General features: G+C 31.3%; 3 protein-coding genes across 8 annotated transcripts; all 3 read left to right on the top strand.

Moving 5' to 3' along the window:
- The first annotated feature begins 894 nt into the window (after window positions 1-894).
- Window positions 895-4,937, top strand: LOC105790785 (ethylene-responsive transcription factor-like protein At4g13040). 3 transcript variants are annotated; one of them, XM_012618545.2, is made up of 7 exons: window positions 895-1,245; window positions 2,097-2,213; window positions 2,373-2,503; window positions 3,095-3,173; window positions 3,976-4,156; window positions 4,342-4,463; window positions 4,566-4,937. In XM_012618545.2, exons 2-7 carry the CDS (start codon window positions 2,171-2,173, stop codon window positions 4,691-4,693), a joined length of 684 nt encoding a protein of 227 aa, XP_012473999.1. In that variant the 5' UTR covers window positions 895-1,245; window positions 2,097-2,170; the 3' UTR covers window positions 4,694-4,937. The 3 variants fall into 3 exon arrangements, with proteins under 3 accessions (XP_012473999.1, XP_012473993.1, XP_012474006.1); XM_012618539.2 differs by having other exon boundaries at window positions 895-1,280; XM_012618552.2 differs by lacking the exon at window positions 895-1,245 and adding an exon at window positions 1,382-1,736.
- A 1,497-nt stretch (window positions 4,938-6,434) lies between these two features.
- Window positions 6,435-8,371, top strand: LOC105790798 (uncharacterized). Its single transcript, XM_012618564.2, has 4 exons — window positions 6,435-6,619; window positions 6,723-6,836; window positions 7,710-7,814; window positions 7,920-8,371. The coding sequence occupies exons 1-4, from the start codon at window positions 6,523-6,525 to the stop codon at window positions 8,168-8,170; spliced, it is 567 nt and encodes a 188-aa protein (XP_012474018.1). The 5' UTR covers window positions 6,435-6,522; the 3' UTR covers window positions 8,171-8,371.
- An 8,192-nt stretch (window positions 8,372-16,563) lies between these two features.
- On the top strand, window positions 16,564-23,743 carry LOC105790805 (uncharacterized). 4 transcript variants are annotated; one of them, XM_012618601.2, is made up of 13 exons: window positions 16,564-16,765; window positions 17,327-17,425; window positions 17,591-17,718; window positions 17,811-17,964; window positions 18,046-18,155; window positions 18,359-18,442; window positions 18,539-18,587; window positions 19,382-19,473; window positions 19,948-20,080; window positions 20,345-20,427; window positions 20,504-22,029; window positions 22,415-22,525; window positions 22,602-23,743. In XM_012618601.2, exons 2-13 carry the CDS (start codon window positions 17,333-17,335, stop codon window positions 23,171-23,173), a joined length of 3,135 nt encoding a protein of 1,044 aa, XP_012474055.1. In that variant the 5' UTR covers window positions 16,564-16,765; window positions 17,327-17,332; the 3' UTR covers window positions 23,174-23,743. The 4 variants fall into 4 exon arrangements, with proteins under 4 accessions (XP_012474055.1, XP_012474032.1, XP_012474046.1 ...); XM_012618578.2 differs by having other exon boundaries at window positions 22,412-22,525; XM_012618592.2 differs by having other exon boundaries at window positions 17,320-17,425; window positions 22,412-22,525.
- Window positions 23,744-26,583: the final 2,840 nt, after the last annotated feature.

The following is a 26,583-nucleotide window of genomic DNA, read 5'->3' as shown; positions in this document are numbered from 1 at the left end:
CCATGGGAGTAATAACATAAATGGGATCTAGTATTAATATATTATATATGGGGTAATTTTGTAATTATATTGGATGGTCAGGTTTTCTCTAAATTTTACCCTAACATGATCACTATTAAAAATATATCCACTCGATCCATCCTAAACTTGATCTCAGATTAAGAACATCCAATCCTATCAAGTCGGGTCGGAACTAGCCAAAGATGAGTTTTTTTACCATCCCTAGTTATGATAAATAGAAAAAAAATCTACTATTAGTTTTTATACTATGCATAAGTTGTGAATTTCGTTTCTTTACTTGAATTGATAATTTTTTTCAATGTACTTTTGGATTTTGAAATTTAATCATGACTAAAAGGTAACTCGATAAATTCGTTAAATTATGTTATTTTCAAAATATTATGCAAAAAGAATATTATCGTATGTTTAATATCATGTCAACTTGTTATTTCTATATGTTATTAACAAAAAAGCCAATTAATGGATTTATTACAATAATAATTTGTATCAAGATTGAAAATTCAAAATCTAAAACATATTTCTCAAAAAATCTAAAACATATAATTGTTGAGAGGTAAAATTTTATAATAAGATTAAATTGACACAATATATAAAAGTTAAGGGTTAAAATTGTTATTATATAAAATTTAAAAGATTCCACATCATCTTCCTGTTAGAGACCAAAAAAAGACAAAATCGAATAGTCAGTTAAGCGACCATTTTGTAACTTTTTATAATTAAGTGACCAAAAAAAGAATTTACGGATAGTTGGGTGACTACCGGTATAGTTTACCCGTACATAAATTATACATAGTATAGGGACTAACAGTAAAATTTAACTAGAAAAAAAATACTCAACCTTTGGTCATTGGACATTGGTCATTGCTTTGCTTTGACTTTTATTTTTCTCTCTCCATATACCGGCAGCTATCCTCCGCCACCCTTTGATAAAAGAAAAAGGGCTCATATAATTTTAACAAAAGGTGGTAAAAAGATAAATAGATGCATGAGCCACCACCACCGCCGCCGCCGCCACCATCACCACCACCACCAACTTGTTAAAAACACTCTCCTTCATTCTTTTCTTCCTTCATCATCTTTCCCTTTAGAAGCAAAACACTGAATATTTTATGCAACCCCCTTTATTTTTCTTTCTATTTTTACCTGATTATTTTTAGCTTTAACCTTAAAAAAAGAACCTGTCTTTCTATCCCTTTGCTCTCATCGGTTTCTCAGTGTCTTTGTGTAAGCTACTACCTTTTTTTCTTTCTCTTTCTCAGGTACCAAACAGCTGAAAATGAAACAATGGCTATTTATGATTTTATCTTCTTCTTTGTAATGGCTGATGGTTTTTGAAGTTCCTGGGCATGGAATCATCTTCATTTTTTTGCTTTGATGGGTTTAGGCCTTTTGGCTTTCTGGGTTTTCCTTTTCCTTTTATTTATTTATTTATTTTTGTGTGTGTGTGTGTGTGTTTTTACTGTCTCTGTTTCCATGGAAGGTGGTAGGTTGGTGGGGTTGACTTACTTTCCACAGACAGAAAATTGGGATTTTTTTTTCTTAAGGCAGACTTATTAGACTTTCAAATGATGGATGTTTTGGCTTTTGATTAATTTATATTATCTTTTATTTTATACATTAAAAGAAATTACTGCATAGTCACCTTGCTCCCTTATCCGGAGCCTGGTGAACTTTGAGAACTGACTCACTGAGTACACTGAGAAACATTTGCATTGGTTTGTTCATATCGTTCTTTGATTTCATTTATGAGTAGTTTCTCTTTTACCAGAAAATCAACTTTGTTGTTTGTTTATGTAAAGCATTAATGAAATCAAATGTAGCTGATGATGAGAAAATAGTTGATTAATATCTGGGAATTTCACTGGCAATTCCAGTTTTCCTTGAAGTTCTTTGTCTAAATTACTTGCATTGATTCATATTTCTTATGACCTTCCTTGTTTATTTTGACCCTTTTTCTCCTTTAGCTGTATATAAATATGATTGTTGATATTTGTTTATTTATGTTGTTGTTTTCCTATTGTGTTATTCTTTAATCCACTTCTAAGTTCTAACTAGCTCATTTTTGGTAATCTTAGGAGCACATATATAAGGATTAATGCAAAGGACGGCCGATTAAACCGTTGTTCATTGATTAAAACGGGTTGCGAACATGGTGAGCTTACGGAGACGGAAGCTTCTTGGACTCTGCTCTGGTAAACTTTTAATTGAGATGTGCTTTATATTGCATAATCAATATGCTTCTATTGATAGCAATGAATATGAACTTTCACTATGTATTGTGTATTTAGGGTCGGTTTGTTTGAGCGAATTAGAAATACTTTTAATCAAACAAGTTTAGTGACCTTTTGTAGGGAAGAGTTCGTTTCTCAGTCCACTTTCTAGATTCTTTTGTAACGGAAATCCACCGGAAAGTTCGAGTCAAAATGCAAAATCAATCAGTGTGCATCCCATGCCCTCAGATTCTGTCAACCATATTCATGGGGTAAGAATGCATCACAGTTTCACCGTTTACTTTGACCTCTTGGTTGCATTTATGCAAGTTTGTTGTTTACTATTTCTTTTACCATTTCGTATGAACTTATCACTTGCAGAGATTCTGTTATCGTTCTTCCCTTGGTTAGGGATGCTTTTGCCTCACTTATGTCATCTTATTGTACACTTTGACATATTTATGAACATATTTTAGTGTTCATGGTTGGTACATGCTACTTGTTTGGACCCCCTTTATCTGATCTCGATGAGAACCATCGAATACGAAGGTTTATGTCTTCATCTGTAATGCCAATGGTAATGATTGTATCCTTGTTCTATGTATGCTATGTCTGTGATCATGAGATTCCTCGGCTCCTCTGCCGATTTGGAGGAACATAAGGAATGTTTGGTCATTCCATTGCATCCTGGGGTACCCTTAGTTGTTGATTAAAATTGTATTTTAAGTGCCTCCGTATATAGCATACTGGAAATGTACTTTGTATTAGTATCATGATAGGTAAAATACTGAATGGCACGTACTATTCAATTTCCATTTCTATTACACTGTTCTGTATTATAACTATTCGGTGCTGATTACCAGAAAAGCATTGTTAAGGTTGAGTCTGGATCACCAAATGTTTCTGGTTCATCAAAAGAGCCTCATTATCAACCTTTTTCAGGTTTGTCTCTTAAGAAACTTCCGGTTTTGCATATTTTTTAAATCAATCAAGCTGGAAAACTTTTACATTGTTTACGGCCTTTTTTTTTCTATGTTATCCTTAGTAAGATAGAAAATGAACCAAAATATAGCGCCTTTCTTTCAGGTACTCTGCCTTTTGATGCATGTACAAAATACATAAATTAGGTCATTTTCATGAAATAGAGATATTGTATACTAGAAGGAACTTAGGCATGACGGACCTTAGGCCATTTATGTTGGTTTTATGCTGTGGTCGTTTACTTCCTCTTTGGTAGTGCATCTGTTATTGCAATGGCTTGTAGTTTATGTTCCCCCAGGTTATGCTAAAACTCTCTGAAAGCTTTTTCCCTCGTGCCCTTTACTCTCTTGTATAGTAGTACAAAGTTATTGCACAATTCATTCATCAAAAATTCATAGTTTTGAACCCATTAGTTCAAGCACGGCAGTAAGGTAAATTACTGACCGAGAATGATTTTGCCAAATGATGTTATGGAAATGGTTTTATCTTCAGATACTTAAAGGCACAAAACCTGGACTGTTTTAACTATTAGAATCCTGTTGGCGTGGTTGACGTAAATACATAAGCAATTCGAGGAAGATATAGTATTTGACCCATGTTTGTAGGTTAGAATGAAGAGGAAATAATGTGTCGCTGTCCCGGTTCACACCATGTTGCTTCTAGATAAAGCATGTCAGTACTCATAGCATCAAGACTTGATGCTTCAAGCCATTTTAGCTTCTACATTTTGACTGATGCCAATGTACGATTTTATTGTTTATAGGGCAAACGATTAAGCGGAGGAAAAGGCATAGGAGGAAGCATGTTCAAAACCAAGAACCGTGTCTCATGAGGGGTGTATACTTCAAAAATATGAAATGGCAGGCTGCAATAAAAGTTGACAAGAAGCAGATTCACTTAGGGACTGTTGGTTCGCAAGAAGAAGCTGCTCGTTTATATGATAGGTGATAATAAGTTAGGCTTTTTATGTTGTTCGTAATGATTGTTAATGAATTTCTTCGAAAATGTTCATGTAAGTCTATGATAAATACATACGGGATGGTACGTATGAAAAATCTATAAAGGTATATGTGTTTCCTAGCCTATTGTAAAGGATTCGGAACTCATTGGTTGATATTTTTATCTGTAGAGCTGCATTCATGTGCGGAAGGGAACCGAACTTTGAGCTTCCTGAGGAGGAAAAGCGAGAGCTTAGTAGATTCAAGTGGGATGAGTTCTTGGCATACACTCGTCGTTCGATTACCAACAAAAGTAAACCCTTTCTTCACGGTTTTAAACCTTATTATCTTGACTTTTTATGATCTAATCAAACACTTAAACGTGTTTATTTTATAATTGAATATGATATTACAGAATACAAGCAAAGACTCGGGGTCGAACCCCAGAAGAGGTCCGAACCTGTAATAGAGAACAGCGACCAGGACAGCAAACGAGGAGCCGATAGCTCCTCGGCTTCTGAAGAGGTAGGGCCAGATACTTAAGCTTCATGAAGAAAAAAAAGATGAATGGTTTGTGAGGCTGAATAATCTGAGTTTTTAAGGTAATTTAATTGAATCCTAGTTGAAAGGTGTCCATTTTTTAGTGCATTAAAGGCTTCTATTAGAGCCAGTCAATATATATATATATAGATCTCATTATCTATAGTGCTTTAGCCCTTGTAATAAGTGGTAAAAAATATTATGTTAAGATTGATGAAAGCCATGCAAATGCTAAGATTTGCTTTAATTTTAGTTTTTTAAACCCCCAAAGCAGAACCTAGACACTGAAACTTGTTTTGATGTCATTTTCTGCGGTCCCTTTTTACTGCAAAAGATGCTTGAATGCTCCAACATGCCTTAAAATTCTAATGGACTTAAACAGTCTGTTCTTTTATCTAATTATATTTATGATTTCATCTTCACATGAACTCCAGATATATTTACAAAAACTTTTATACACGAAGCTCTAAACCAATCCCAAAATCTTATAAATCAAATCCAAAATTCCCAAATCAAATAAACAAAGTTAACCAAAACATAACTATGCAGACTAAATAAATAAACTTAATATTCAATTAAGCTATAACAAAATAATTTTTATGCCTAAAATTATGTAAAATGTTATCCACATTTGGATTATGTTTGAATTTTAAAGTCATTGGAATTTTTGTACTTAAATACTACTGAGGTTCAAATCATAAAATAGATGATAACACCTTTGATTAAAAAAAAACAATTCAACTGAATTTTGCAAGATTCATCCAGGATTTCAATTTTTTAATATTTTTTATATATCTTGGAATAATTTCACCAATTGGTACCTCTAGATAAAATCAATATTCAAATATGTCAAATTTTATGCCATATGCAGATCATCGGTCTATTAAACACAAATGAAAACCTAACCATTGGAATAGTGATAAATGCTTGCCAAATGCTTAATATGATATGAGTAAAATCTTTTTCCATCTCTACCCTTTACTAATATTTTATTGATAAAAATTAATAGGGTAAATTACACCATTAGTCATTAAACTATGGATAAATTTTTATTTTAGTCACTTAACTAAAAAAGTTACAACTTGGTCATTGAACTATTCAAAAGTTTTCATTTAAATCACTAGGCTATTAAAACCGATGTTATATGGCTTTCTTTGTTTGCACTGTCTGCACCAATCAAAAGCTCTCTATCCCCATCCCTTCTACAGTTCAGTTTTTTTTTCATGAAACAACTTTTGATGTTACAAATCTACGAACCAAAATCCAAACAGCTTTTTCTTCGATCTCCAACAATGATAGTCAGATCGACTTGGATCTAAAGTATGTTCTTCTACTTGTCGGTAGGTGTTATTCCACTGTACCAATCGTCGAATCGTCACTTGGAGCTTTCTGGCGAAACTTTAAAAAAAAAAACTTAACAACCTAATGACTCAAATAAAAACTTTTGAATAATTTAGTGACTTAAATAAAAACTTTCGAATAGTTCAATGACCAAATTGTAACTTTTTTAGTTAAGCGACCGAAACGAAAACTTACTTATAGTTTAGTGACTAATGGTGTAGTTTACCCTTCCTTTTAATAGAACAAAGACTAAAGTGATCTATTTAATAATGTAGGAACTAATTTGACCTAGTCTCTATAATAGAGGGACTTAACAGCTACTTTCGCCCAAAAAAAACTTGACAAAAACTCTGGGTTTTGGCCTTTGGGCCTTTCCTTGCAAGTATAACAACATGTCGGGACCCGACCCAACATAACTCTCTTGCCTAAGTCCCTGTCCACAGTGTGTCTGTAGTTCGTTGAACCCAGAAAAAGGTTTCCGAACTGAAACTATGGCATCCCCAAACCAACAAGGAGACTCCCCATCACCATCATCATCAACCTCCGTGGACTGGCGGCGTCGGATATTGATCCCGACGATCCTTGCAGGTCTTTTGTCTTTTGCCCTCTCTCTCACACTTTTAGTACTGTTTGTTCATTGAAACACCAGGATTCATGAATGTCAGGCGTGGTTCTCTTTGTTTTTAAACAGGAGTTGCCGGTGGAGGCGTTGGGTTGGTGTCAAAGCATCGGAAAGTGTACGGCCTCGCTAATATTTCAGCTACTTACGCCACTAATTTCGCTATTGTCACCGGCTGCTATTGTGGTATTCTTTCTTTATTTACTATTAATTTCAGTATTTGTTAAACCCAAATCCCCCCCCCCCAAATCGTAAATTAGTTAAGAAAATGTTGAATTGTGTGCAATTTTAAGAGCAATCGAAAAGGTACTTAAATGAATTCCTGCTCCTAATTTTATGCCATTGGTTGTGATGGTAGATCATATTTTCTTTGGCTGCCTTCGTTTGTACTCGTATATAAATGCAAGTCATGATAAAGTTTTGCTTTGATCTTTCGAAATAAACGAGTTGCTTGTAATGAATTCGCTTTGCGCGGAATATATTTCCGTGACATAGTCGTTAACGGGAGTGATGTTGGTGGAAAAATTTAAGTAAATTGTGGGATTAGCTTTCTTAACTTGGATAACTATTTGGTTGTTTGACACCACGGATTGGTGAGTTCGGAAGGAAATGAACGAGGGTAGAATGTCGTATTAGTTTTATTAGGGAGTTTATTCGTTTTTCGTCTTGTCGTCATAAGAATCTGGAAAGCATTCTCTTTCTCATAACATAATCTGGTACCATACTCGTGGTCATGTGTGAGTTAGCATCATAGTGTTTAATGCAGACTCCTCCATTCGAGATTTAGCCTATAGCAGAGATACAGAAAGAAAACTACTCTCTCGTTTTTCGGTTTTGTTCTGTAGTAGTATTATTGGATAAAAATATGTTACTTTGAGGCTGATATGACTTTGCTTATACGAAAATTATAGGTTTAGTATTAGTAGATCAACCTAGGTTGATGATGTCGTGTATTCCACATTGGGAAATGCATTAAACTTGTAACAGGCCTCGAATGCTATTAACAGTAAATCGGGATGTTGCTTCCTTGAACCTTTTTCTTCTCCTTAATTCGTGCAGGAGCACGGGAGTTTGTAACAGCTACTCGTAAAACCGGACCTGATGATCTACTGAATTCTGCAATAGCTGGATTTGGTACCGGTGCTATACTGGGTCGTCTTCAAGGTAAATTTCATCAGTCCCTCTCGCTTTCTCTCCATGTGCTTGTGTGATTCTGTGCCAGTGCTATTTTTAAAAGGGTTTTTTTTTTTTTTTCCTGTGGCATTTTAGGTGGTCAATTCGGTGCTTATCGCTATTCACTCATCTTTGCTGTTGTTGGGACAGCAGTCGATTTTGCTGCACTTAAGTTAAGACCTAAATTACACGACTTCAGTGAATCTATGTTTGACAAGAGCAGTTCGTTGAAATTGCCCGAATGGTCTCCTATACAAGTGCTAGATGAAGAAGCACTTGCTGCAAAACGAGCTCGAGAAGAAAAACTGTATGGACAAAGAAAAGCTCTAAACAAAGAAGAATCGTGAAAGCGGGCTATGATTCGTGTATTTTTGTCTTTAGTTTCTTACATATGATTATTGGCAATAATGTTTTTCTGATGGTGCTAGTTCAGCTGCTTGGCAGCTTGCTTTCAGAATATTGTAATAACATTCTTTGTTAACATTAGCCATAATTTCAGATTCCGAACATCTTTCAATGATTCCTCAAATTCTACAATATTTGATATATCTGAACATTTCTAGCAGGTCTCTTGATTCTTGAGCATCTCTAGGTCTTTCTTATTATTGGTTTGTAATGCGTCCTCCGAGGGCTCTAATCTGTTTGGACTTAGAGCCAATAATTGGGCCTTGAGGAAAGCTAAATCCATCACGTCCATTTGCTTGAAATTGGGCCTTGATGCTCGCATCAGATTTAATGTATCGTTTTTGTTTGTGTTGAAAAAAATCTGCTAAAGAGAATTAGGAGACGCATGTTAGTTAGGTATTTAAAACGACATCATTGATTCAATTCCTTCCTCCACTATTGATGTCGCTATTGACTTTGGTTGGAAAATAAATAATGGGAAAACATGGATGATTACGGTGCATTTGAAAAACCGGTGCAACTATTTAGTTGGAAAATAAATAAAGGTGAATACATGGGTAATTAAGAAATTTACTTCAATGTCCAGATCGGAGGAGGAAACGAATGAGATAGTGGGGCAATACAGCAGCGGAAGCATATTGGAGGCTAGATCCAGCATTTTTTTTATGTTATTTAATATGGGTTTTTTTTATGGAGATTTAAGGGATTAATTTAAAATTTTTGTAATTTTTAGAGGGACTAAAAGAATGATTTTTTCCTTTTTTTGCTGGTCCAATCAGCACTTTATTAAAGGCTTAACAATTGAGTGACCATTTTGGTCAATTTTTCTAATGATGGTGACGAATTTGACAAAAAAATTAGAACTATCAAAATAGGAACAACGCTATTTTAGGGTGACCTCCGGTGTAGTTTACTTTTTTTATTTAGAACATTTTTAAATAATTACTATTGTAATAAGTTATATTTATTTATTAAAAATGTTTTAAAATTAATTTAATGCTATTGGCATAAGTGACAAATTTTATACTTATACCAATAGTAAATACCAATTAAAATATAAAAATAACAAAAATATTTTTACCGGTGGAAATCATTACTAAATCTGTCACTATATATAGTAATTATGTGACCTTATCACCCATAAGGAACTGCTTGTTGGAATACTAAATAACAAAACAATTTTTATTAACGGAATCATCGTCGGTATAGTCTAAAAGGCATATACCAACAAATTTTGTTCGTTGCTAAAATGTTATACCGAAGCATTCCCTATAGCAACAATTTAAGTTTTGTCGAGGTATACTATTTGTTTCCTTATAGCAACAACAGAATCACTGCTTTCCCATTTTCCTTTCCTAATTTGGCCTAAACCCAACAATGTTTCCCCTACATGCATTACATGCATTTCATTGATGCAATATTGTGGAATCATAACTAATTCATGCACATTGAACTAGAATGGCGAATACTCATAAACCTATGCGACCTTACAACATCCTTAGCTTTTCAAGGGTTGAGTGCAAAAACTCACCTGATACTTCTTCGCCTTGTTCGCTTAGCTTTTCGGATGCTGAAGCTTTATTTCTCCTAGCAGCTAAGTAAGACAACCAATTCATGGTTTAAGCTTAGTAATCTCGGTTTAAAAACTTAATTTTCCATAAACATGCAGAATCTTTAAAATGGGTTATGGAAGTCCCTAACTTTGGTTCCTAAATCTTATGTATTCTAAAGGACTTAGAATCTTACTAGCTTACTGGATCCTTTATTTTCCCGACCCAAAATTCATGATCACCACTCCATGCAAAGCTTCCCGTAATCATCCCGTCTTCGGAACAATGAAGAAGATGAATAAAGAGAAGAAAATAAAACATAATTGAGATGAATCCTCTCCTGGAAGTCACATCTCGGCTATTATAGCCCTTTTCTCTCGGTCTTCAACCGTTTAGGAGCCATCCATTAAAAATCATTATGTATCTCAGTAAGAGACAAGCTAGTTCTAACCCAAACGAACTAGACTTGGTTCTCAACCCTGTCCAAAAAATAAATAGACTAAAATCTTAAATTTAAAAGTACATAGACCAAATTTCAAATTTAAAAAAGTACAAATGATTTTAAAAATTAAATATAAATTTGTCAATAAATAAAAAATATTTAAAAGTAATATTGTAACATGAAATAGATAAAAAAAATATAATTTACATAAATAAAGGAAATGTTATTTGTATCCCAATTATTAAAAATTTGATTAATTCATAGTTTAATTAAAGTAAATATGAAAAGAAATTAAAAATCATATATAGATTCATTCAATTAGATCAATGATTGTACAATTAATGTCATAACTCATTCAATTACATTAGTATTAGAGAAATATACAATTGTTCAATACTCTTCAAATTAGTTCTACACCATAATGGAAATATATTCATATACAGACCCAATTCAATTGGTTCAATGTCATAAGCATTCAATTAAGTTTATAATTAGAGGAATGCACAATTGATAAATACTCTTAATTTGATAAAATATTTAAAATTAAACATTGGTGGTCCTAAGTTTTGATACATTTCACTATATGGTATTGAATTCTAAACATATATATTCAATGTTGTGTTTACATTGACCAGTTTAATTGGATCAATGGTTGTATGAATAATTATACAATTCATTCAGTTGGATCATTGGTTATACGGTTAATGTCACAATTTATTCGATTGCAGTAGTAATTAGAAGAATGTACAATTGATCAAGATACTTTTAAAAATACATATGCACTAAAATGTCATTACCTTCACAATTAGATCAATAGTTGTATAATGAATGTCATAACTCATTGAATTACATTTGTAATTAGATTAATATACGATTGATCAATACTCTTCAAGTTACTAGACTACAATGTTAATACATTCATATATAGATTCGATTCATTTGGTTCAATGTCATAATCATTCAATTACATTAATAGTTAAAGGAATATTGCATAGTTGATAAATACTCTTAAATTGATAAAAATTTAAAATTAAACCTCGGTGGTTCAAAGCTTTGATACATTTCACTATAGGATATTGAATTCCAAAAGTTGTAGTCAAGGACAAAATTGAGTGAATTTAAAAATTAAACAAGTTCAAAACCAATTAAGAATCATAATATAAATATATAAATAGAGAAACACTAAATCATAAACTTTTAAATTGAAATTACTCCAAAATAATAATAAAAAGTGTGAAAGGTTTGACCTTTATTTTTATATTTAATATATATTAAATACTTTTATTTACATTTTCCAAAATTTTATTATACTTTTCTCAAAAATCCAATATGGCAATCTGACATTTAATTCCAATAATTAATTATTTTTGGATTAAAAAAAATCCCATCTTAAACGTTACCCTTTTTTTCCTCTGATATTGTTTGATTTATGTTAAACAATGCCAATAATTGTGCAACTTATCACTAACCAATAAAGTGCCACCAAATTTACATTACTATATTTTTGCCGACAATTTTCCTAAGTCATTAACCCTTCTATCAAATCAGTGGGCAAGGACTTGCCTACTTCTAATCGAAACGCACATGACATGATTCATTTTTTGTGATAAAATTTAGACATTTCCCTTTTCTTTTCTTTTTCCATCCAATTCTAATAACAATTTACGCTTAAATAATTATTTAAAATTTAGGGCACTTTTTATAAAAATAATATTAATTACAAAAACAAATATAGAAACAAATTAAGTATAAAAATGAGGTATTTACTGTAATAGTTTTTGATGTCGCTTGACACATTGGCGGCACCAATAATTTTTTTAAAAAAAATTCAAGAGATCAATAGAAAAAGCTAAAAAAGTTTTGAAAAAATTTGTGCTGCCGCTTAACACGTTAACGGAAAAAAATTCTAATAGGAAGAGAAAAAAGGGAAGCTAAAAAAGTGAAAGAAAAACTAGTTTATGGTTCCAACACCAAACAATAGAATTTTCCCAACATTTAATGTCTTACGGGTCTTTCCATACATTTAATGCTTTAATACATTTTTCCTACATTTGATGATTTTCTCTATATTTAATCCTTAAAACAATAGGTTTTTTTTTCTATTTAATTAAGGGTGTTGCTTGACACATTGATGCACTAATTATTATTATTTTTCAATTTTTTCCTTGTTATATTTATTTTTAAAAGAAGTTCGTTGGTACCGTCATATGTGAGGGACACCCAAAATTATTATAGTAAATATCTTATTTTCGTAATTAATTTTTTTACTTTATTTTATAATCAATTTATTTTTAATATCATTTTATAAAAAACCCATATTTAAATATTTGAATTTGCTATTAATTGATTTAAGGAATCATAACATCACAGGAAAATGACACACGCCCAATAATCAAAGACCTTTCATCTAAAACAAAATAGAATAAACAATAAAAGTATATTTAATTTATGTTTGTAGTATACTTTTTCACATTATAATGCGTTTCTTGATATATATTAAAAGGTGGTTTCTAACTTTGGCTTTTTTTCACATTATAACGCGTTTATTGAAAGAAAGTTAGAATTCATTTTTTCCATTAAAAATGGGTTGAATTTTATTTTGGCATAATAATATTATAATTGTTTTCTGATAATTAAAAAATATAAAATTACTTGAGATTAAAATCAAATTGTTATACTTATAATATAATATTTTGTGATTTGAAGAAGAAATTATGTTGATATTAAATTTGATGAATGTTGGAATGTTAAGATTAGAGTATGATTGGCAAATTTAGAAAGGATGATATTTTGTCTTCAAGCTTTTATTACAGAAGGTAGGAAGAAAAAATCGTTTACGATGGTTGGCTACAAGTCGCAGTCAAAGGTTGCAGTTATAGAAGGAATAAAACAAATTAACGTTACATGAGATAAACAAAAAAGATTGTAGATAAATAATGATGATATGAATCTAAACTGATTATTGTGTGAAACCATTTTTGTTCCCACTATATTTGTTTACATGTTATTATCTAATTTTTGAATCACGTTGATGTTATCACAAAATTATTTTAACGCAATGTTCTTTTATAAAATTACCTTTTAAATAAAAATAATATTAATGAATATTAATATTTTTCAATTATTTTACTATTAATAAATATTTAAATTATTCCAAAAGTTATGAATTTTTACATGTTGATCAAATTCGATGCATGAATATGTTAAAAGCCAACTTACATATTAAGTTAAAGATTGTGAAAATGTACAAATGTACTTATAAATTAAATTATATTAGTAAACCACTTGAACCATTTCTAATGTTAACAAAAATATGTTTCTAATGTTATATAATTTTTATATATAATAAACCACGTAATCAATTGTGAATCAATTATCAAAAAATATCTTCATCTTCTTAGAATAGTAAACACATAAAACCAGTTGTGTATAAATTATTTTTCAACGCTTTAAAAAAGTTGAAGTTATAAAAAATATTGATTTATAATCAAATTCTAGGTTTATCAATAACTATTTTTTTAAAAAAAATTCAAGGTTTTCACATATTATATGATTAGCTTGAGTTTGAATATACTGTCTATGACCGGGTCGAAAACCCGTCTAAAAAGTGAGAGGATTTTGGTAAAAATATAGGTCTGAAAAATGAGTTTGGGTAAAAAATAAGGTGCATTTAGAAAATGGGTCGGGTCTCGGGTAAAGCTTTTCAGCTCGGTCCTGGCCTAACTTGAATTTGCAAAAAAGAAAGAAACTGTTGTTTTCTCACTGTTTTGTTGCCATTTCACTATTATATTGTATTATTTTATTGTTATTGTTAATTTTGTTACTATTTTAGAGGTATTTACTTGTTAAATTGTACGTTATTTAAGTATAAAGATTTTTTTTAAAATTTATTTTCAATTTGTTAGGAAGATGCATTATATATATTTACAATATAAAAAAAAAATTAATATAGGCTGGATCAGACTCGAGTTTTAGCGTTTTTACTTGGGTCAAGCTTGAGTAAAATTTTAGGCCTATTTTTCGAGACAAACCTATCAAATAGGCTTAAAACTTTGTCAGGACCCGACCTGACCCGACCCATGAACAAATTTAAATTTAAATAATCATTGTACCAAAAAATATATATTTAAAAAGTTTGTCAAAGTTTTCATTATTGAAAGCTTAAGGTTGGAGCTATGTTTTTTTCTACAAAAAATGATCAAAAAGCAATTAATTGAAGTCGTAAAGATCGGGAAACAAAAGAATAGGTAGTAGCTAATTTTTTAGATGAATAAGTTAATACGTTAAATTCAAATAAAAGAATGAGTAATTTTTCAGTTTCCATCTACACGGGAAAATAATATAGAAAAGTAATTCCCGATAAAATATTTATGTTACCAGGAAGCTAAACTAATTTTTCGTACAAAAGTTGGAATCCTTAGAAAATGAGATTTTTTTATCATACATTTAAATGATGTCATTTTTAAAAATGTAAAAATGAAAAACCTCAAAACCTTATAATTTCATTCAAAACTCATTTACGTAAATAACAGTCGCATGAATAAATATCAAACACCAATTACCAAAAAAATTAAAACTCTAAATTTTATCATAAAAAGTTATGGATAAATGTCAAATATAAATATTTTTTAATACAATATTAGAATAGAGGATAGGGCAATACGATTTAAATTCAGATTAAACATATATCGACAACAATTTTAACTATCACTTCAGTCAAATAAAAATATAAATTTTTGGACTATTAATATTCGATGCACTAACAACATGTAATTTTATACATAATTAATGAATCAGATAATGTCACATGATTAGTAATAGAGGCAACGTTAGAGAAGACAGGCAAAGGCCTTAGCCTTCTCTAAAATATACATTAGTCTTTAGTTTTTTTCCCCATAAATTACTAAATTAAATTTAATGCTAAAATTATATTTTAACTCTTTAAAATTAAATTTTAGTTTTGACCTAAAAAATAAAAATTTATATTTTAGTCTTATAAATATTATAATTTTTATTTTAATACAATAATAAAATTATATTTTATTTCTCTAAAACAATTTATAATTCAAATCCACCTTTTCAAAAATATTTTTAACTTCATCTCTTATTAGGAATAAAATTTAATGAATTTAATTTTGACATTTATGATGTAACATGATTTGATATATTGGTGGCGTATTATAGTATCAAATATTAACTCAAAATAGTATGAACATTAAATATTAATTGTTATAGAGAATTTATACTTTTATTATTTAAGTGTTTAACTAAGTTGGTGTCACTTTCAACTGAGTCATCAACTCGAGTTGTTAAATTATGGAAATGACATTTCGTAATTAAAGTATGTTATATTATTCAAGGTATTCTTGTATTTTTATTTTAAAAAATAGTAAAATATGCCTATGATAAAATTTAAACTCGAACAAATTATATTAATAAAACCTTTATTTTACCACTTAACTATTTTTTTACATTCTTATACACTTTAATTTTGTACTCAAAAAGAAACAAAGCCTATGTGGCACTGCTTATATGCTACAATCTGGTGCACTAATATGAAAACAAATGTAGTTAATAGGTTTCATTAAAAAAATCTTGTAAGTTACCATAAAAGACAGATTTACATATGGAAACAAAAGATTTAGTTAAAAGTAATCAAATATTAAAATATTTTTTAAAAATAAAAGATAAAATATTAAAAAATTCAGCCCAAGATAATAAAAGATAAAAAAACGAATTTTTATGTAAATTTTGACATTGACCCAATTGAATCGGGTCTATATACGAATGCATTAACATTGTAGTTTCATATTATTTTTGAATAATCCCAACCCAACCTATAAATAAGAGGATAATTTACTTCAGCACACTTGAACCCACGTCTTCCTACATTGACAACAATGTTTATGATAATTGAATTAAGACTATGATATGCTATTTTTAAATATAAATTATTGTGTTTTATATTTGTGATTTTGATAAAATTTTTAATAATTTATAATTTCCTTCATTTTTATAGGTTTATTGATATTTTCTTTTAATATTTTAATATTCTAGCTTTAAAAATGGTCAGTGGGACCGTGGGTTCAGATTGATAATCCAAGGATTAATCGGGACCATTAATTTGGAAGGGAATATCAACGTGGCGGACATCGGAAACATCACGACCAAACCCAAGAGAGGGGCCCTTCTAAACAGAGCCGGGTTGCAGAAAATAAAGGTAATGAACTTGACAAAACCGGAAAAGGCAAGGGCAAAATCCCGTAATAAGAAGAAAATCCAAGGGTAAAAGTAGGAAGTTCACAATATTTAAATGACAAAGAAAGGAAGAGAAAAAAATAATTAAAAATAAAAAAAATAAAAGCCAGCAACAGAGAAATCAAACCAGAAATCCAAAAGAACCCTTCTCGTCTCTTTCGCTCGCTCTATCTCTAAATTTCTTTGGTGGATTTCTCTTGGCGTGGCGGTGTTGTTGTTGTTGGTGTTCTCTTTGTGAACAATCTCGTCTTCACAGATTCATTATCTTATCGATCTGCATCTAACTTGTAAGTCATTTATCTCTCAATCTGAAACCCTAAAATATCAATTCTGCCCTTCGATCTTTCTTAGATCCATAATTTATCTCATCCAGTTTTAATTATACAAATTTGATGATATATTGGGAACGTTCTCTTTACGATTATTTTTTAAAAAAAAAAATTTGTGTTGTTTTATTGATTTATGTATTGCATGTAGGCAGTTATTGATTAGATATTGGATTGAGGATTTTTTTTTGAGATTTGTTTAGGTGGCTTTGGTTTTTTTTTTTGATCTGCTAATTGGTCGAGGCTTATTTTGGTGATTAGTGTTTTCTTTCTTTCTTTTTTTTTTTCTGGAAATTAGGGGTTCAGATTATGGAAGTCTGAAATAGAAATTTCTAGTATTTGGTTTGCGTTTATCAAAATAGTGTAAGGTTTTGGTTGTGGTTTTTTTTATAAATCGATTGAGATTTTGGGGGGTTTAGGTAAATATTTTGGTAAATTCAATTGAGGTTTCAGTGACTCTGTTTCTAGAGTATAATAGTAATCATATCTTTATGTAGTTATTTATTTGTTTCGAGGGTTCAGAAAATCATGAGTGACGAGGGAGAAAAGACCTGCCCCCTTTGCGCGGAAGAGATGGATTTGACCGATCAGCAACTCAAGCCCTGCAGATGTGGCTATGAGGTTTGAATTATATTAATTTTTTTTTCATATCAAAAGTTTCCTACAATTGTTGGCCCATTCTAGATATCAGAGAAAGAAGTAAAAAGAGATAAAATAAAGTGACAGTACGGAAAACGGAGTGTTAATTTGTGTTGTAGGCCTTATTTCTATTGATCTTTGAAGCAGATATGTGTTTGGTGTTGGCATCACATAATGGATATGGCTGAGAAGGATGATACAGAGGGGAGGTGTCCAGCATGTCGTAGTGCTTATGATAAAGAAAGGATAGTAGGGACGGCTGCTAAATGTGAGAGGTTGTCAAGCTTCCAATGCTTCTTATTCTCATTAAACATATTGCAATATTTACCTGCCGTCGTCTCATGTATATAGTTGTTTCAATAAGCAGAATGGTTGCTGAAATTAATATGGAAAGAAAAATGAAGTCACACAAGGCAAAGACTAAATCATCTGAAGGAAGGAAGCAACTGAGTAGTGTGCGAGTTATTCAAAGGAATCTTGTTTACATAGTTGGGTTGCCACTTAATCTGGCAGATGAAGATGTACTCCATTCTCATTGTGTATATCTGAAAGCTTACTATAATACTGGTATCTTTACCTAATGATTTATCTCTTTTGTGCAGCTTCTCCAACGTAGAGATTATTTTGGACAATATGGGAAAGTTCTAAAAGTATCTATGTCTCGGACTGCAGCCGGTGTCATTCAGCAATTTCCAAACAATACATGTAGTGTGTAAGTGCGGAATCAAATTTGTTTGGTCTTAAATCTTCCAGTCATTAAGACTTGTTTTATGTATTGGATCTTTAATAGAAGCATATTATATCATGTAGAGGAAAGTTCATCTTACTATTTTGAAGGTTCTTTTGGGTCTTTTTCTGTTCCTCTGTAATGTAGCGTTTTCTTTTCTCAACTACATTTGTTCACCTCATGAACAGATATATTACGTACTCAAAAGAGGAGGAAGCGGTTCGGTGTATCCAGTCTGTACATGGGTTTGTCTTGGATGGTAGACCATTAAAGTATGAGAATGTGTTTGTGGTGTTATTTCATTTGTTAGTGGTTGGATGATACATGGTCTTGGTTAACATATCTAATAGTTGAAATATTCATTTCAGGGCATGCTTTGGTACAACAAAGTATTGTCATGCATGGCTGAGAAATGTGGTATGTTTAGAAGTAATTTTTGTTTAATTTATTTTGTGAATTGAAGAGTTAATTTTTTATGTTCTTGCTGCTAAAATTAATATAAAAATTAGTTATGAGAAACAACACACTAATTGAGACTGCAAAATTGTGCAAAATCAGGTAATATAATTATAAAAAACATTGTCCCGTGTAGATTGATGTCAAATATCTGCCAACTTTTGAAATTATATCAACTCTAAGCCCATCTAGCAACCAAAAATTAAATAACAAGCTTAAAACAAATAGAAAATTATCAATGATAAAAGTTGTAGGTTGTACCAATTTCACTGATCTATCATGATCAGTGGTTGTTTAACAAATACTGCATAAATTATCCATGCATATTCTTAATTCCAACAATTTATGACATTTTACTTGAGGGCAATAATTGTATTCTCTTCGAATTTGCTGAGTCCTAATTCATTTAATTAATGGCCAAAATAGTTGGAAGGAATTAGATACAGAAAATATTGAACATATTGGAATTAAAATTAAAAGAAAACATAGTGTCATGATAAAGGATCCCAATCCATGGACACTATAGAAAATAAATTTAGACCATAACGATGATAAAATTAATATTGAAGTCAATAACCATCATGGTCAAAACAAAATAATAATATCTAGAATAGAAGGGCTAAATATGAAAAGGTTGTGAAATGCCAGATTTGAAATTGCCAAATGGCAAGAAAAATGATGAAAAATTAGAAGTAAAACATGACATTTATTATTGTAATAGAAAAATAATTGAGAAGTTGTTTTGGGGGTTTCAGCCTTGCAGCAATCCTGATTGTCTATATTTGCATGAGATTGGTTCTCAAGAGGATAGTTTCACAAAAGATGAAATTATATCAGCATACACAAGGTATATTCATTTGGCTGTTTTCTGTACTTCATCTTCTTTCTTTACTTCTAGTGAGATTGCATGCAACTTTGTTTTTGGAACCTCCATTTGTTTGCAATGTTGGTCTGCTGTATCATTTGATAATGCTTCCAAAGTGTCTGTCTTTCTATTGGTGCTTCCTGGATCGTCACCGTTTCTTTTTGCAAGTACCAGCTATCAAGAAGGTTTTTCCTTCAATAAAATGGGTTTTCTATTGTAATCTTTCACTTTCCAAATAGGAGTTCCAAAAAAAAAATTGGATTTGTTTGCTCTTTTTTTTTGAGTTTTTTATTGCAACATTTCATGTCTAAGCATGTGTTCTAGGTTCTCCCTTAATTTTGAGTGATGTCATTCTTGCATGATTTATTAACTTGGGTTTTTAAAGAAGTAAGCTTCAACGAATAACTGGTTCAAAATCTTGTATGATTTGTAAGCTTACTTAGTTTTTTAAAGTAGGGTTCAACAAATAACTGGTGCAACAAACAATATGCAACGGCGTCCTGGAAATATGCTACCTCCGCCGGCAGATGATTATTGCCCCAACAGTTCTGCATCTGCAGCAAAACTGATTACTAAAAGTTCTCCAAATGTAAGTTCATGTTGTTTACTCCCAAACAAGAATTCCTAGGGTAATATTAGATGCGGAATTTAGGAAAATAGTGAAATTCTACTCTGCTTGCAAGCACACCTTCGCCAAACTTCTTAATAGCTTGTTTGTTTTTAACTTGAGTCATTGCAAATGAATTTGTCAAATAGTATCACAGATGGGATGAGGTGGCAATGGTCTAAGCACCACGCATTCTTGATTTTGGCTCACGCACCTAACTTGGTTGTAAACTTATATATTGCACAGAATACAATAGTGACTGTTCCTAAAAGTTCTCCCCCAAATGGAAGCTCTGGTAGATCTATTGCTCTTCCCGCTGGGGCATCATGGTATGTCCTTTGATTTGTTCTCTGACAAACTTTTATGTTAATTTCTGGTACTAAAAATTCTGCATCATTCTGCCAGGGGAATGCGAGCTTTAAACCAACCACAACCGGTCAGTTTAGCATGTACAAATGGACCTCCTAAGCAGAATTCTGACACAGTCAGCAGCACATTACCATTTTCATCTGCTGTAACAAACACCAATCTAGCTTGTTCGTTACATACTGATGTTATAAAGAAGCCATCTGAGGAGATTCATCCTATGCATACAAAGGGTAAACCTGATTTGTTAAAACCTTTGAAACAGAGTGCTGGTTTAGATTGTCGAATTGCCACACTAGAGAAACCTACTTCACCTGAACGAGTAACTGTTTCCAAATCATTGAGCAACCAGTTATCTTGTACAGCAGCAGCCAATCATGATGACCAGGGCACTAATATACCATCAACTATTACAAGCACCACTTTTGGTAATGGTGGGCAGACTCTTATTTCCTCTGGTGAGAAAGCGGTGATAATTTCCAATACTGACGGGGACACACAGAGGTTGTGCTCTGATATGTCGACATTGACCTTGGAAGGGAACGTCTTGAATGGACATTCTGATGAAGTTAGACCGAGCAGTTCCTCTTCTGAACATGGATGTAGCAGTTCACCCAGTAATCAGGGGTTACGACAATCTCATATTGATTACTATCGAGAACCATTAAATACAGCAGCTGCTGGGAGTTCTGTGACATCTCCCAATGGGGTGTGCGTCTCAAAAGAGCAGTCTGTTTGGAAAACTGATGCACGTATTCAAGCTGAGAAAAATACAAGTTCTGAAGTAGAGGAAGACGTATTGTCTTTTGATAATCAAAGACTCAAGGATCCAGAAGTCATTACTCGTTCAAGTTATGTGCCAAATTCACCAATTTCGCTCCATTTATCAAATCATTCTAGGTCCCATTCTTTGCAACATAATGAAGCTTTTGGTGCCGTTAATTTGAATGCTGATACTCTCTTGGTAGATGATAAAGCAGGTGACAATTCATGTCTTCAGGGAGCTAATGTTTCTTCTTTGTCTAATGGATGCCTTGACAAGTACATAAGCAGTAGTATTGGTTCTGATATTACAATAGAAGGTCCCCCTCTGCTTTCAAATGAAGAGAAAGGGAAGCAGCTAGGAAGAATCCTTGCCAATTCTCAGAGCAACGATGCTAATGATACTGGAGAGAGCAACATAATTTCAAACATATTGTCACTAGATTTTGATACATGGGATGAGTCCTTGACTTCTCCTCAGAACTTGGCAAAATTGTTGGGAGACAATGACAAGCAGGCCAATCCTCTCAAACTATCTAGTTCGTGGAAAGCACCAAATCACAATCAATCCAGATTCTCATTTGCCAGACAGGAGGATTCTAAATATCGTCTCGCTGATGTTGAGTCCCCTTTTAATATTTATGGGCAAATGCCACAGAACCATCCTTCTGGCCAAGATTTTACAGACAACAGGGATTCCTATCTAAGCAAATTTGGAGTTTCTAATGGTTTATATTCCTGTAACTTTGAGGAATCTGACAATTTTTCTAGTAGTCCTTCAGTTTTTTCCAATAAGCTTTCTGGTAAGTGTCATGGAATTTACTCTGCTCCTGCTATCTTATCTTAGTTCAGTGCTAATTTTCTTATTGAACTTTATTCGTGCTTTCTGAATATTGACTTCAGTGGCATCTGTTTTTCTTTTTATTTATAAATTTCAATCATGCAACAACGATGCTCATAACGTGTTCTGCAACATCATTAACAGATTAAATTATAAGTAGGTTTTTAAAATTGTACGTGATGCTCCATCTTTGCCCAAAATTTATTTATTTTGACTTCAATGTGCTAGTGACTTGTTTTTATTTCTTTTATGTTTACACTGAGCATTGTTTCTTCATGTCATTTCGTTTAGTTTCATATGCAAGTGCGTGTTTAGTTCTTACTGATAAATTATGCAATGTTTAGCAGCTTCAAGAGCTCAAATTCCAGTCCCTCCTGGATTCTCTGTTCCTAGCAGGGCGCCACCTCCAGGCTTTTCTTCAATTGAGAGAGTAAACCATGCTTTTGACGCCACATCAGGTAATTGTATTTTTTTGGGTTTTGATTTTGGGAGTTTGTTGCCTGCAAAATTAATGTTGACTGCCTTTTGGTATAGGTAATCATTTGATGGACTCTCAATCCCTATTAAGAAATTCTTATCAGGCTCCTCAAAGTGGCGGTATTAGTGGCCCTGGGGATATAGAGTTTATAGATCCCGCAATTTTGGCAGTTGGTAAGGGTAGAATTCAGGGAGGTCTCAACAATTCAGGCTTAGACATGAGATCAAATTTTCTTCAACAGTTAGGTCCATATGAAAACGAGGCCAGATTCCAACTATTGATGCAGAGATCGCTTTCTCCTCATCAGAACTTAAGATATGATGTTGGGGATAGCTTTTCATCTCTGAATGACTCTTATGGAATTCCTTCTAGGCTAATGGATCAATCACAAGTTAACAATATGTCAGCATTTGCACAGTTGAATCTCCAACAGTCGAGAAATACACATAACATGTCAAATGGACAGTGGGACGGATGGAATGAGGTCCAGGGTGGTAATGGCCTTGGTGTGGCAGAGCTCCTAAGAAATGAAAGACTGGGATTTAATAAGTTCTATTCCGGGTATGAAGATTCAAAGTATAGGATGGCTGCATCAGGGGATCTATATAACAGAACATTTGGATTGTGATAGTTGTTGGAACCATGTTTGTTGCTTCTTTGCCAATATTATTGCATTATGCTAAGAAGTAGAATGAATGCTTTTGCGCAATCTTGGTTGGCACGTTGTTGAGGATGGGCATGTTGACTTGTAACTGGTCTCGTTGGCATTGGGCTTGGCACCCCCTCAACCGTGATAGCTTGCCCTAAAAGGATAGGCGGTGTGTGTGGAACGAGCATGAGCTGGTAAATAAGGAAATATTTTAGTAATATTAGTTCTATACTGTGCCTGCTTAATTGTGTGTGGAGCTGCTCGTTTGGGCGGAAAAGCTGGTGGAACCTATCAAAATCCAAGGGGTAGGCTTTGGAGGTTCGAGTTTGGGTAAAAAAAATAGAGGCCGCTGAAATGGTTACAGCTATAATTTAAAATGTACATTTTACTCTGCATTGCGTGTGTTTAGGGGATTTGGGATTATAGGGGAATATGAAAACATTTTTCTTTCTTTAATTTATTTCTTGTATTTCTGTCTGCTACCCATTTGTCTTTGTGCATTTTCTCCGTATCATATAATTAAGTTATTATTTATTGCTTTTTTTTAAATCAACCTTATTTGTTGACTCTTTTTCTTTATTTAATGATAATTATTTTTTAATAATAAAATATCTTGCTATTCGAACTCAAGTTATACAAACCCTAGGCAGCATTATTGATGGAAAAAAAGATTAGTGGAGGTTATTGAACGAAAAAATCGATTAAAAAGTGGCAGGTGAACTTTCGATTCTTCAGCGGTAGTAGTTAAAAAAGAAGCATTTTGGTGCGTCCAATGTGCTTAATTCTGAGAGTATTACTCACAAAGTGTTATTACACATTGCGGAATAGTCGCAAGTTAAATTTATAGAACATAATTTGAATTTAATCAAATTAATCGATTTAATTGAATTATTTCAGTAATCGATCTAATTGAATTATTTCCGTCAGCCATCAAAGCTAATTTGATCGGGATTGGTTAAAGTTTTTTGAATTTTTAGTTAACGATTAATTCGGTTCAAGATCAAATAATTAACCGATTACTTAAAATTATTATTTTTAGTTAACGATTAATTCGGTTCAAAATCAAATAATTAACCGATTATTTAAAATTATTAATAATAAAATATTATAGGCCAAATATATTAAATAAGCCCAATATATTGTATAAGCCTAAAATATAAAAATTAAAGAATGAACTTAAAACTAATTTGATTTATATAAATTGTTATAATGGGCTTAAAATCATAATATATTTATATATACTCCTAAACTAAAAAAATAAATAAAAGAAAGAAGCCTTAATTTTTTTTCCCTTTCTCTCTCAAACTCAAAACAAAGTCTAGGTAGAGATGGTAATTTTTCGGATAATAAAAATACTATCCGTTGCGGATGCGTATTTAACCCCATGAATAATGGATAGTAAAAACAAAGTTTAGGTAGAGATGACAATTTTTCGAATAGTAAAAATATTATTTGATGCGGATGCGGATTTAACCCCTTGAATATCTCCATTATTTGAATCTACATCCAATATTCGAATAAAAGGTACAGATATTCGACTGTGAAATCCACCTTCAAATCCGTCAAAGGGTCACAAAATGTTCAATTTTTGGATTTTAGGCTCAAACATTGCCCTTTTACAAATTTAATCACCAAAACTAACATGTATAAAAAATAATATAAATATTTTTTAAAGTTAAAAATAATATTAATTATAAATATAATAATTATAAATATGTTTAATTTTTATAAAAATATATCTTTTTAATATTTTATTCAATTATTCATTTATTTTTATCCTAAACTTAACTAAATAATGATATAAAAATCAAATTTTTAGATTTGTAATTACTCCTTTTATTATTTGATCAACTCAATTAATTGAATTATTTTAAAAAATAATTAATATTTATATAATTAAAATGAATATTATAATATGAAATTATTTTATAATGTGACATAATTAAATTCAGTACATATTATATTATAAAAAAATAGTATACATAACATACACATTTAAGGACATAAAATACATCAATAGTTATATAAGTAAATTATGAATGTATAAATTAATTATTATACAATTATGATATTACAATGTGCATTCTTTTATTAATGATATGCGACCTAAACCTTAAAACATGTTACTATGACTGAGAATGAAAACCGAACATCAACCCAAACCAAAACTAAAGTATTTGGATGGTTTATGGAATGCAAGTAGGAGTGTTCAAATTTCGGTTAAAACCAAATTAACATACCTAACCGATCTAATTCAGTTAACCGGTCTAATTTGGTGAAAGGCCGGTGAATGATTTTTTGAAAGTTCGGTTATTGGTTAATTCGGTTCGAAATCTGATAATTAATCGAATTAACTGAACTTAATAATTAATAATACAAATTATATGTAGTTTTAATTCGGTTAATTCAGTCAAATGAATATTACCAATTTGTTTATTTTGATATGTTTTAACCAAAAATAAAAACATATAAATTTCGGTTAATTCAGTATTTAAAAACTTTATTTTAACATGTTTTGTACATTTCAATTTTATTATACACACTTTATTACCTCAATAATTCTATATATTAATAATGTTATTGATTAAGTTCGTGTCATAAGTTAATCCTATATCAACTCAAGATTGGTGATAGTACCGTGATAAACAGTTATAGTGTAGTTAATGTTTTTAATATGGTGTAGTTATGTGTTTAAATTTGTGTTACTTACAATTTAATCTATTTTTTCCATTATAATATCGTGCATATTTCACGTTTTAATTAATTAGTTTTAAATCATACGTTTAATTATTTGTTGTATGCTACTTTTAAAAACATCTTTGTGTTCTAAATACGTAGTTTCCACTCAAGGTGTTCATGGGCCGAGTCTATATTATTAACACACTTTATGCTAGCACAAGCTCGGTCTGACTTGAAATATGAACCTAAAATTTTGTTTAAACTCGTACATTTTTGTAAATGGCTAATCAAACTCATTTTAGACCTGTCCATATTATTTTTTAAAATTTTAAAAAAATATATATTTATATTATTTTTAATTTAATAATTTAATATATTTTTATTTATTAAAATTTTATATATAGAGTCACCTCAATAATTTTTAATATCTACATCATGGTAGTAGTATTATATATTACTATAGATTTAATTTTTAAGTGCTCTAAATTACATAATATATAAAAATAACATAACATTAACTTAAAAAAAGGTTGGGCTAGGTCGGAGTCAAGCTTAATTTTTTACCCAAGCTCATTTTTGCTCAAAACTCTTCAAAATTTCGGACGAATAATTCGACTCATAAACCTGCCTAATTTCCATATACATGATAGAATTTCTAATTTCTATATAAAGGTTTAGTTTTTGATTTGTTATATAGATTTTGATATTTT

The sequence above is a fragment of the Gossypium raimondii genome, chromosome 7 (assembly GCF_025698545.1).
Source record: "Gossypium raimondii isolate GPD5lz chromosome 7, ASM2569854v1, whole genome shotgun sequence".
Taxonomy (NCBI): domain Eukaryota; kingdom Viridiplantae; phylum Streptophyta; class Magnoliopsida; order Malvales; family Malvaceae; genus Gossypium; species Gossypium raimondii.
The sequence above is the reverse complement of the archived record's forward strand: the minus strand, read 5'-3'. Positions and strand labels throughout refer to the sequence as shown.

What these genes read in the sequence shown, in the direction of transcription:
- LOC105790785 (XM_012618545.2), top strand. Translation starts at nt 2,171, where the DNA reads ATGGTGAGCTTACGGAGACGGAAGCTTCTTGGACTCTGCTCTG. An exon ending in GCTTCTTGGACTCTGCTCTG is followed by an intron (nt 2,214 to 2,372) that starts GTAAACTTTTAA and finishes GACCTTTTGTAG; the next exon opens with GGAAGAGTTCGTTTCTCAGT. An exon ending in TCATTATCAACCTTTTTCAG is followed by an intron (nt 3,174 to 3,975) that starts GTTTGTCTCTTA and finishes TATTGTTTATAG; the next exon opens with GGCAAACGATTAAGCGGAGG.
- LOC105790798 (XM_012618564.2), top strand. Translation starts at nt 6,523, where the DNA reads ATGGCATCCCCAAACCAACAAGGAGACTCCCCATCACCATCATCATCA. An exon ending in GATCCCGACGATCCTTGCAG is followed by an intron (nt 6,620 to 6,722) that starts GTCTTTTGTCTT and finishes GTTTTTAAACAG; the next exon opens with GAGTTGCCGGTGGAGGCGTT. An exon ending in TGTCACCGGCTGCTATTGTG is followed by an intron (nt 6,837 to 7,709) that starts GTATTCTTTCTT and finishes TAATTCGTGCAG; the next exon opens with GAGCACGGGAGTTTGTAACA.
- LOC105790805 (XM_012618578.2), top strand. Translation starts at nt 17,333, where the DNA reads ATGAGTGACGAGGGAGAAAAGACCTGCCCCCTTTGCGCGGAAGAGATG. An exon ending in ACGGCTGCTAAATGTGAGAG is followed by an intron (nt 17,719 to 17,810) that starts GTTGTCAAGCTT and finishes TTCAATAAGCAG; the next exon opens with AATGGTTGCTGAAATTAATA. An exon ending in TTTTTCCAATAAGCTTTCTG is followed by an intron (nt 22,030 to 22,411) that starts GTAAGTGTCATG and finishes TGCAATGTTTAG; the next exon opens with CAGCTTCAAGAGCTCAAATT.